The sequence below is a fragment of the Rhodnius prolixus genome, unplaced genomic scaffold (assembly GCF_049639745.1).
Source record: "Rhodnius prolixus isolate KJV_2025 unplaced genomic scaffold, Rpr scaffold_11, whole genome shotgun sequence".
Taxonomy (NCBI): Eukaryota; Metazoa; Arthropoda; class Insecta; order Hemiptera; family Reduviidae; genus Rhodnius; species Rhodnius prolixus.
The window spans coordinates 3,124,150-3,136,655 of record NW_027411625.1 but is presented as its reverse complement, the minus strand read 5'-3'; the positions used below and the strand labels follow the sequence as shown (position 1 = coordinate 3,136,655).

At 32.8% G+C, this 12,506-nt stretch overlaps 1 protein-coding gene across 1 annotated transcript; it reads right to left on the bottom strand.

The window, feature by feature from the left end:
• blw (ATP synthase subunit alpha blw, mitochondrial) lies at positions 1-8,831 on the bottom strand. Its single transcript, XM_074137678.1, has 10 exons — positions 8,664-8,831; positions 6,274-6,396; positions 6,060-6,173; positions 5,168-5,364; positions 4,941-5,084; positions 3,390-3,538; positions 3,115-3,284; positions 2,840-2,989; positions 2,412-2,744; positions 1-343 (listed from the first exon to the last, which is right to left on the bottom strand). The coding sequence occupies exons 1-10, from the start codon at positions 8,727-8,729 to the stop codon at positions 134-136; spliced, it is 1,656 nt and encodes a 551-aa protein (XP_073993779.1). The 5' UTR covers positions 8,730-8,831; the 3' UTR covers positions 1-133.
• Positions 8,832-12,506: the final 3,675 nt, after the last annotated feature.

Genomic DNA, 12,506 nt, shown 5'->3' with positions numbered 1-12,506 from the left:
TAACAATAAATTAATTTTATTGGTCTAAGAAATAAACAAGATATTTTTTTGACTTTGTTTTAATTTTTTTTGTACAAAACAATCTTTCTTACAATACGGATTTAACTTTAGTTTTTATTTAGTGGGCCTAGACTTAGCCTTGAAAGCCAGCAATAAATGAAGTAACTATTTGTTTAAGTTTACCATCAACATCATCGTTAATTTTGCCCTCCTTAGCGATAGAGGCTAGCAAATCTTTATGTGAGGTCTTGATGTGCTGCAAAAATTCTTTTTCAAAAGCCGTAATCTTGGCGGGGTCAAGTTTGTCCAGATGTCCTCTCACACCGCAATAGATAACGGCAACCTGTCAATAAAATATTTAGCAATCAGTTAACATAATTCATACGAAGAAACCTATGGGCATAATACAGTCATCTGTCTCTCGGAGAACTATAATTTTTCTAGGAAAGAGATAATCGTTGGTACACTTTTTCAGTTATGCTGATCACATTAATTTTTTTTTCTGATTTAGGAAACCTCAACAAAACAAGTTATTCACTTATATATGGATGGTTTATATTACATATAATTCATTTGGATTAATTGTGAAACTATTTTACTTTTCGTTTAATATACACTATAACAAATGATTCTGGTAAAGACATAGACATACAATATGACTAAAATTTCTCATATGAGCATTAAGAGTAAGTAAAACAATCCATGGGAACACTCATGCTTTCTCTTATTGCAATTCTTAAGTTAATTCTAATATTCCTCTAGACTACCCAAAAACGTTTCGCACCTACTTGTGCGGGGATTCAAAGTTCAAATGAAATCCATGAAGTGTATAGTCACTTCCGGTTTAACAATTTTTGCAAATCAATCTAAACCATAACGAAACAGCAAAAACGAAATATCGAATAGGAACTTTCTAAAATTTTCGATTTTTGAATAAACCATTTGCCGAACTCAGCTACCTTATAAAGCACGTATTTATTACTGAGCATACTAAACTTCCAAGATAATAATTTTTCTTACATCCATTAATAGATATGCTAACTTATTTTGTATTTCTGAAACATAAGTGGTTACAAAGAACCACTCCGAAAAATTAAAATCAACGTGAAAAACAAATACCTCTTCGATTGATCCCAGAGAGGTAAATATTATGGCATCAATTTGTATGGAAACAGTAGTTTGAACATAGTATGTTTATAATTTGAAATTGAACCTACTTTTGTCGAACCCCGCATGTTGCGTTATAAATTAACATAACTATAGTAATCTTAACATACATAATTTACCAGAGCTGAATAGTGGGTTTGTAAATGCTTAAAAACACAATTTAGAAAATCAAAGCAAAACAAATCTATAGTAAGACCGAAATAAAAAATACCGCACATAGGAAAGTGAAACAGTCGTTTTCTTAGTCTATACGACCATTGCAGTATAAACTTTCGTGAGGGTGATAAACATTCCATTTTCAACTTCCACAGAATGACTGAATTAAGATGCAAATAAACTTCCATAAAGATAGGCAAGATTAAAAACAATCACTATACGAGTTATAAAGGGAAATTTTAACAATTAGCAGAAATAAACAATTAACATTAAGTGATTGGCTGTATGGTGAAAAGCCAATGCCAAAAAAAAAACTAATTGATGGTAGCAAAATACAACCTCATTAACTATATTAGGTAGTTGTTAGCACATTAATTAGACGGAAGTTAAACAGTTAATCACAATTATGGTGAACCTTTATTTTTTTTAAGTTTATTCTTCAGGAATGATTTTTTTTTGCAAAGCCTACAAAGAATTACCAAGCTTCTGCCAAAATCTCCTCTGTGAGTTGGGGAAACTTAACTGAAATAGAAGAGGAGATTAAACCTCAAAATGTGTCCAGGCGATTGAATTTGCGCATTTTTAAAATTAACAGCGCCTCGGATCCAATCCTGAACTGCAAAAACTCGTGGGGAATATAAGAATTGTACTTCTGAAACAAGGAAGGGTGAGGACTATTTTGTCAGGCTAAGTCGAGAGTATGAAGAGAAGGGCGCCTTCATAAAAAAAAAAACTCTTCACTAGGAAGAATGTGGAGTAAGAGTAATGGCTGGTCCTTCTAGACTGCATTGCCCGAGGAGTAATATTTTTGTTTACATTTTTAACATGCCACTTTCCTCCTGTTTACAACGTATTTAAATCCTGTGGATTCGTACCACTTAGTCGCCGTTGAATCAAATCGATGTTCTTGTTTCTGAAGGGCATATAACATATCAAATTGTTTTTTCATTGAATAACTTGAATTTTTTTTTTTTAATTGCACCAATTTTAATATATTTTCAATGGTTTTATTGCTTATGTTGTTTATTAAATAACTTCCACTAAGACGTAAGCATGTGCTGTAGGAAAATAATAAACAAAATATTTACCTGTTCCTCAATAGCCATTGGCACGTACTGTCCTTGTTTCAAGAGTTCAGTTAACCTTACACCTCTTGCCAGTAGTTGCTGTGTAGCCGCATCCAGATCGGAACCAAATTGGGCAAAAGCAGCTACTTCACGATATTGAGCCAACTCCAATTTCATAGAACCAGCTACTTGTTTCATGGCTTTTGTCTGAGCAGCTGAGCCGACACGCGAAACAGACAAACCTACATTAATGGCTGGCCGGATACCTTTGTAGAATAACTCCGTTTCAAGAAAGATTTGTCCATCAGTGATAGAAATGACATTTGTTGGAATGTAAGCAGACACATCACCAGCCTTGAAAAAAATATATATATATATATGTATATTAATTAAAAATGTAGAATTTAAATGTTTGAACATGTTTAAATCAGCTTAGAAAAAATGTTTACCTGTGTCTCAATTACAGGTAGAGCAGTAAGAGAGCCACCTCCATTAGCATCATTCATTTTGGCTGCTCTCTCCAAGAGACGGGAATGAAGATAGAATACATCACCGGGGTAGGCCTCACGACCGGGAGGTCTCCTCAGCAATAAGGACATCTGTAATAATTAAACATGAGAAAAAGTCAAGAAAGAAATAAATAAACCTGGCGTAATCACAGATTTACTTAATACTATTAATTACTGTTGAAGATATAATTACATTTCCAAGTAATCATACTCACTTGTCTGTAGGCAACGGCCTGTTTGGACAGGTCATCATATATGATGAGAGCATGCTTTCCATTGTCTCTGAAGTGTTCACCCATAGCGCAGCCAGAATATGGGGCCAAATATTGCAAAGGTGCAGCATCTGATGCTGTGGCTGATACAATAATTGTGTACTTCATTGAGCCTGTCGAAAACAGCAAATATATTTTAACAGTTATGAAATTGTTCTCTTAAAAAATTGACCTCAGAATAAATATTTAAAAAAATATATACAAAATTTTGATTTAACCTGTATCAGTAAGCCTTTTTACAATTTGGGCAACGGTTGACCTTTTCTGTCCGATAGCTACATAAATGCAGTATAACTTTTTCTTCTCCTCATCCGCATCATTGAATCGTTTCTGGTTAATGATAGTATCGATGGCTAAAGCAGTTTTACTAAAACGTAAACATGTGTAAATTACTGTACTATTCTTTAGTTTTTGTTTAATTTATAAAATTAAATCAAAATCCTAATTAACAAATTTCCTTTCAACACTGAATTTTACTAAATGTTAAATACTTGAACCTTCTTCTAACTTCACCATCGTATAGACACACAGAACGGATTAGACTTACTGTTTTAGTTAAGAAAATGACAGAAGAATATTTTGTCAAAAAAAAAAAAAACAACAAACAATGAGCAACGTCATGTTTTAGGATACTAAATGCGTAAATGATCTCTGCAAGGTATGAATTAATTTTTTCAAGATCGTTATATTTCTCTCTCTGATGTCCACAAAACCAAAATTAAAAATTTGTGGAATGGTCATAGAAGACAGAGTTAACCAGCTGAAAGAATATACACACATTCTTTTTTCTCTTCTACCTTTCAGGTTAATTCATGAGAAAATTCAAAGACTATAACTAATAAAAAAAAGTCATAAGAATAACACCTCAAGTTACATTTGAGGTCGTCTTTACAAGTCTGAATCAAGTCTTGTCTGCATCTGACAAGTGTTGATCACTTTTTTTGTTCACACAAGTGAAATAGGCATTGATTGAGTACAATCTTTCATACAATGCCTGAATCGTTGTATTCAATACGTTCAATACCTGAACTTAATGCCTGAATCATCCATCCGATGTGAACAAGACAAAAAACAATAACTCCTCAAAAGATACAATTTCCATACAAGGCGGAGAGAACATGTGGACGAGCTTAAATAACTCAAAAAGTGACCTTCGGCATCAATTCACTCATAGAGTTGAAGTGTATAATGAAATGCAACATAAAGCTAAAATGAAAAAGAAATGTTTGAAAGCTGCATATTGCCTGACATTAACTATGGCAGTCAAACACGATTACTTACACAAGCCCAAGAATGTAAAGTTAACGAGTTAATGCAGTGCAAAAGCAGTTGAAGAGAATTTTAGAGATTAAATGAAAATGTACGCCATTCAAAGATAGGAAAACATCTGATAGTATTTGAAATAAAAAACATAAGGTTTCCAGCTTTGAAAAAGTAGAAATGGGACAGGTAAGAAGAGGAATAGAAGTTGAAGAGATGGACGAAATGAAGGCTGAAGAGGGTGATGGAAAGCTAAAAGAGGATTATGGGGAGAGGAATGGAGAAGACAGCGGACTAATCTCATTTCTCAGAACTGATCACAGAGAAAAAAAAAGGCTTAGCACAGTTGTTTGTGATGTGTAAAAATATGAGTGCAATATTTAGTTTAAATTTCTTTTAACTTGAAGGAACTTTTTATATGTTTGAATATTTTTGTTTATAAATGTAGGAATAATCAGCTTAATTTTAATTTCTGTAAAGGTCTAATATATAAAATAAGGTGAACTAACCCAGTCTGCCTATCTCCTATAATCAATTCTCGCTGACCTCTACCAATTGGTACAAGGGAATCGACGGCCTTGATTCCTGTCTGCATAGGTTCCCTCACAGATATACGAGGGATGATTCCAGGTGCTTTTACACCTACTCTCATCCTGTTTTTTTAAGAAAATAGTTTTTTTTCTATTAACTGCAAACATCTCATATCAAAAATACAAATTACTAAAGTTAATGTCACCTCTTCTTCGAAGCTAATGGCCCTTTACCATCAATTGGATTTCCTAAAGCGTCTACAACCCTTCCCAGTAGATCTTCACCAACAGGTACATCAACAATGGCTCCAGTTCTTTTGACTACGTCGCCCTCGCTAATCAATTTATCGTTACCAAATACTACTACACCAACATTGTCTGGTTCCAAGTTCAGCGCCATACCCTACACGGAAAACATTCTTAAATTCCCCTATTCAATGTAAAATACAAAGAACATATTAATTTAAAAACGATCATTCAATTTATGTTTATATAATTATAAATCATTTTAAGGAACTAAATTATTGGAAAGTTTTTTTTTAAATGACCGTTTCTCCAATTAGAAAGTACCTTAGAACCTATCCGAAAGCGTTTCTTGTTGCAAAAATATTATTTAAGTTTTTTTTTTTATTCCAAAACAAGAAATAGTAAATTAGGATATAAAACGCTAACATTTTTATATATATATAAAAGCCAAGAATAGTAACTTCGATGGATCCAATAACTACCAGAAAGATGGTTTATTCAAAGCATAATACTCTACATTTTTACCCTTCAGTACATAAATCTTAGTATTTAATAAAATTAGGTGAGTGGTTAGCAAATACTGGATTCCAACGTGGAGATCACAGGTTCAAATCCAGCTTTTCTCTTCCTCGGAGCTTCTTACAGCTCACTGTCCGGTGATGGACTGTGTTGTCTGTAATGAGAGAACACTGTCCGGAGGCCGGAAGTGCACTGAAAAAAGCTCCGGGCGTCAATAACCTCAGATGGTGACGCGCCTTTAATAAAAAAAAGAAATTAATAAAAAGCCCCCAAAAAAGAGATTATTTCAATACAGGAATAAAATTATATTTCACGCTATAAACATCAGCGTACCTTTAATCCCGATGAGAATTCCACCATCTCATCTGCCTGAATATTTTTAAGACCATAAACTCGAGCGATACCATCACCAATGCTAAGTACTCGGCCAGTTTCTTCCAAATCAGTCTACAACACAACACAAAATATTATTACTGATATTTAAACTTTCAACGTCATTACACATAACGTTCACAATATGAAGATATAATGAATTTTACCTACTAACCTTTGGTGGTGTTCCTAATATACGTTCTTCCAGTATTGATGAAATTTCTGCTGCCCTGTGGCTGCAAGAGACATGGATTGCACGGAAAGTGTTTTGGGAAGCTGGCCATGATAAATTTCCAACCTTGAATCAATAACAAAATTAATTTTTCAAATTTCTATTTTTTTTTTTTTTTTGGCGCATCAACAGCTGAGGTTATTAGCGCCCGGAGCTTTTTCCAGTGCACTGCCGGCCTCCGGACAGTGTTCTCTCGTTACAGACAACACTGTCCATCACCGGACAGTGAGCTGTAAGAAGCTCCTAGGAAGAGAAAATCTAAGGGTCAGCTACTGGATTCGAACCCGGGACCTCCGCGTGGGAGTCCAGTATGCTAACCTCATAGCTAATCCCTTCCCTCTCAAATTTCTATTATTAATAAAATGGTATTGTTACAAGAACGATAACTAAAAATTGCCTGGGTGTTTCAGAACTGAAGTTAAAGAGAAGATCGCCCGATCCGGGAGGTTCGATCAATAAACATGAACCCTAGTGGCTTATATTCTGGCCTTTCACAGGTGCTGCAATAAGAGCATGCATGAGGGCACAGTATTAGGAGTATGCAGAAATGTTGCATGGCAGAGAGAGGAAAAACGTGCCATTAGTAAACTTTTCATCAATGTTATCATGAACAAAGCTGAGAGGCCACTATGACATTAAGGTGTATCGATCTCTTGAACATGCCCTGATGATATGGGAGTAATAGAAGCAATTTGGTCAACAATATAATGGAAAATGGAACCCTAGTGTGCGCCATTGAATTTCCAGTTTTTCCGTTGTAAATGAGAAGCTGACAAGCTAGCTCGAAGAGGAACCAGCACCATAATTATTATTGCTTAATTTTTCAAAGACCAAGGCTTCCTTAACGATTCTGATCTAGTCTTCTCTGTTCTTTTTTTTTTCAGCTTCCTCAAATCACCATAGACCTCTTTGATTTTTTTTTTAACCTTTCCATTAACAGCTCTGCTAATAGAGTAATCTAATCTTCTGCTAAAGGACAGGTAAAAACGTTAAAGAGTTAGGCTATTTCTTCTGGGAAAAGAGGCGGATGCTGATGGAGAATTCTATTTCAATCCACTTAAATATGAGCATAATGCATTTTTTTTTAAATAATAAAGGATTCCTCCAGCGGCAACTATACTCAATAGAGTCATTAAGTTGCTATGTATGTACGTACGGAGCTTCGTACCAACGCAATAAAGGTGAAATTGATTTTTATAAAAAGATCTTACAATGCACTTCGCTTTCGCGGATGTTTGAAAGAAATGTTAGTTCACTAACAAATGATGCAATTAACTTTAATGTAGCTTTGGTAAATCTTCACTTTGCTGCAATAATTGTCAATAATTCGGTTTTGAAGACTAATTCTAAAATAAAAATAAAAAAATTGAAAAGAAAAAATTATTTTTGGATTTAAAACAAAGTGAATAACCATACATATCAACTTGTCTTAATCAAGACACAATTTATCTTCTTGGTATAGTTAAAAAAAAGAAGAAGAAGAGCAAGCTTTCATCTCTTAAAGGATGGATTTCCACAATGTGGGGAGCTTGGTTTGGCACCAATTCCTCTTTGTAGAAAATCACCACTTTTATGAATCAAGCAATGACCCAATTTCTTCATTTAGGGGCGAAGAACTGGTTTACAGGATACTACTTCCCTCAACTATTTTTAAACAGATACTAAATTGATACAAAAGTAAATCAAAATTAGTGCCCCTTGGCACTACTAAATCATATTCGTGGTAAAGTCCTGAAGTTATGGAAACCAATCTTTTTAAATTTTAAGAAAAGCCTTAAGTTGGCCTAATCTTTCTTAGCAATCTAGAACTGTAATTACAAATACATCATTTTCATCAACATTTTTCTTCACCATTACATTTAAGATTACTGGATAACTCTGATATCCACCAAATTCGATCATAATAAAATTATCAAAAATATTCAGACTAATTTTCTATACTCTCGATATAACTAGAAGTATAACGATATATAAGTAATTAAGGCGCATTTCTTTATTAAAGTTACAGAAAATTAAAAAAAATTAGAAAATTAAAACTTCAAAAAGTTATATATTTAGTTGCTGGAGAACCGGCATTGACTGATTTCCTATTCAAGGCAAATGGAACTAACTGCTCCAGAGAGTAAATTTTTTTCACAAAAATAAATTTTAATTTTATATAATTATAACAAATTATACACATCTTTTTTTAAAAAAGAAACAAAAATGGTTACCTAAATGTATTTTATTTTCTAATTAATAATCTATAATTTTTTTCATAACCAAAAATGTTGGCAAAAAGTTCTTCCACACTCCACCCATTTCAAAAATGACAAAAAATACTTTTTTCTTACCTGCGGAACAGAAGATGTAAATTGACGAGCCACAGAAGTAATAACTCTGGCTGAAATTAAAGCCATGGCTTTCAGAACTATTCGATCCTAGATAAAAAGAAATATGGTGACACTGGAACCGAGCCACAGGGTAATAAGGACAACCCACTAGAATCCAATAAGAGTATCTATCAAAACTGCAAAACTCTCCAACCCAAAGAGTATTTATAAATAAAAAACAAAAAATAAAATAAAGATAAAAATAAAACGGAATTAAATTTATTCAGCAATTTTTTTAATTAGTTAAAATTATTTTAAAATATTGAAATGGAAAATTAATCTGATTTTATCCTTTGATACTCCAATTGTAAATTTCTTCCCTTAGTTTTCAAGTTCAATGATATAGTTACCAGTAAATTTTTTCTTACCTATCTAATTATTAAAAGAACATACTGAAACGACAAAATTTCATTTCGTACAAAAATAACAGCACATGCTAAAAGAATTCGACGTATAACATCCATAAAAACCAGACCATCACTTATATGTTTTTAAATTTAAAAATGAAGTCAATCTACGCAAGTGAGCTTTAATTAATTATCTTCTTTTAAATGGGAACTGAGTTTTATTTTATTTTATAGGGAAAAAATTAGTTATTTTACATTATTTCTCCTCCTCCCCGATAAAAAGAAATCCCGGTTTTAAACAGTAACACGACTATTTTCCAATTAGGGCAAGCTTTATGGTTGGATCTTAAATTATCCTTTTTCAACTATAATCTAACTTACAAGAACTCATAAAACTCCCCAAAACAATTTTTCAAGAAAAATTTTGGGCATAATTTTTACGTTAGGCTGTAATTAATTATCTCTTTTTGAGAAAACGTAGCTGTTTTCTCGTAAATCCCTAAATAACTTACGAAACTGCTTTCGGTACCGCTAAAGCTTTGGTTCAAGCCCTGAAGAATATAATTGTTAGACCTCTCTTCATATAGTTGTACAAATTTTTTATCAGATTAAAAGAAGAAGAGGATGCTTCTCTTTAACATCCACTTGCTGATATAAGTAGAAAACATGTAGGGCTGATCAACCATAAAAAAAATGACTGCAGTAAGCTAGTTTTTTCTCACTTACTCTTTTACTATCTAGCTGCCTACATGTTGGTCAAGAGAAGTATCCATTCCTTCAACGTTAACTTGTTTCTATGATATCTTTAACACTGGACATACTACAAGAAAATGATAAATGGAGCAAATTACAGCAAATATCAGAATTGAATTTTTTGTACTAACTCTAGAAATTATACAATTATCTTGATAATTGCAATTAAATCTTAACAAGATTAAAATCCTTAGTTTTTCAATACCTAATTTAAATTCTCTATACCCAAGTTCCTAATTAAAATATGGTATATATTTTTTTTTATGAATGTATAAATGTTTATTGAAAAATTCAAAAATAAAAAGAGATCTAGCTATCATTGATGAAACACCTCCCAATAGCTGTACGTAAGTTTTTGTGATTTGACTCTCTATTGAATTTATTCTAATAAGAAGTCAGATTATAGAAATTGTACTTTTTATTTTTATTTTTTGAGTAACTTTTCTCTTCTGATGCTAGGATCAATTGCAATCAGTAGTTTGGTTTCCCTTTAGGCTCTAAAGCTAGCCAGAAGCAAACTCTGAATACTTCCATAAAAAAAAAAAAAGAACATTACTTTTATTAGTGTCTTTCTATATTTCAGCTTGCCAATAACGAAAGCAACACGTTCAAGAATTGTACAAAAAGTTGGCGCTTTTCGCAGCCATCTGCACTTGCTTGTCTACTACATTTGTGACTTTACAATTTGATAGTGTTGGGGCTCAAAGAATGTCCTTTCTGCTACCAACGGGATTTAGCGCAGAGTAAACATCACACCTTCATTTTGAATTGAGAAACTGTATTAAATTTAAATACTGACCACTAACTAGTTCCGTCAATTCCAGACAGGTTTATCACTGCTTTCTTCTTCATTAGGGTCTTCTACTTTTACTTTTTGTGACATGGTTAGGAAAAAGAAAATTAATGCATAATATTATTTTTCGACAACTTGCAACTTGGTTTTAATTGAAAACGAAAATTTAACGGTTAGTATTGGTGGCGTTAATGTAGGAAGTCCTATAAAGCCAACAATTCTTCGTACAATTAGTTGTTTCAATGCTCATTGTTCACTCTATTTTATTCGTTGCTTTTTATTACCACCTCCAGAATGTCTATATATTTTTGACAAACATTTGTGCCATGTTGAAAAAAAAATTAAAATGTATTATTATGGAAATGGTAGAGTCATTTCTGAAGAAGATTTTAGTTTGAAACTGTTTCGAATCAAGCTTCTCAATTACTTACCTTCGCAAAAAATAACGACATTCGACACAGCAAGAAAAGTATGAAAAAATTCTAACTATAGACCGTAACTAGTAACCAAGAGGTTCGATGTGATAAAACACTCCAGATTTTTTTAAAAATCCAATTGATACTATTACTCATCACTAAAAGTAGTAATAGCAACACACTTTGCACTTAAACTAAATAAATACCCTAAAGTTCACTTCTTTTTGCCTAGAATTTAACGTAATTTGTAGACTAAATCTAAAAACACTGTTAAAATCAAGTGTAGCGATGCAGTCAGATTTGCTTTTATTGTGTCCAGAAGGAAAGTAAATTGTTGAACGCAGATTTCACATCAATGATCGCTGACCCAAATATCAGGTAGAACTTGCAATGGCACAATAATCCTAGATTAGGGAAGTTTATCAAGATGGAAAAAATCTGAGCCTCTGCAGTGAAGGTTTTCTTACAGAGGAATTATTTCTAAGTTTATTAGCCAGAGCCCACTTTCTTGGCTAGATTTCTGTGTGCCTCAGACTTTACGTTGTCATGGGAAGAATGGAGCAAACCAACATTTTCAATATAAAAGCTGATCTTGTGAATGCAATCACCAGTCTCCTTTGAATACTTATTAATTTTCAGCATACATGAATAATTAATTTACACTTTCAACATTGATATGAGATTTGTGCATATTCAAACCATCGAAGAATTGTCTCCTACATTGTTCAATTTTAATATAAATGTCCTTACCAGCTCAATACAGCTATTTCTAAATCACCTCTGGTGCTTATGACTTCCATAGGAATTAAAATATGGAAGATGCTCATAATTTAAACAGGCTTTTCAAAAGGATGCCGCATCAAAATCTGGGTAGATCACAATGATCTTAAATTAAATATGGCTGAAATACTAGCATACTAAATTCTAAAACCATTGGTTGTAATACTAGTATTATGTTTGACCAACATCTATTTTGGATATACCATGTATTCGAATAGCCAAACGGTTCATCCTTATCCTTAGAACCATGGACTATCACCACTGTTTCCTCCAAAAATCTGCCAATGCTTATCACCTCTCTAATTATTTCTAATTCAATGTCTGGCTTATGCGGGGTTTCTTATGGGGGCATAAAAATAATATAAACCGTTCGATGATGTGTTTCAAGATACCCAAAGCCTTTTCAAGAAACCTAATTACCTTATTCTGCTTGGCATTTTCTAGCTTTTTTTTCAGAGACTGTCGCCAATATTTTCTTGAAGCCATCCTGTTCCACACAAATTTAATTTCAAATACATTTGATCATCCTTGTCCTTAAATAAAATTCAATTTTCTGGAAATTAAATTTCTAGAGCCATTTTCAAAATAATCACATATTTATTATCCTTACTGAGACTTTTATTTTTGAGATATTCTGCTAACGATGTACATACATTTTTTCATGTTGCTTAAAGTATTTTTAGGGGATTGAAAAACAAAGAAAAACTAGGCCTAA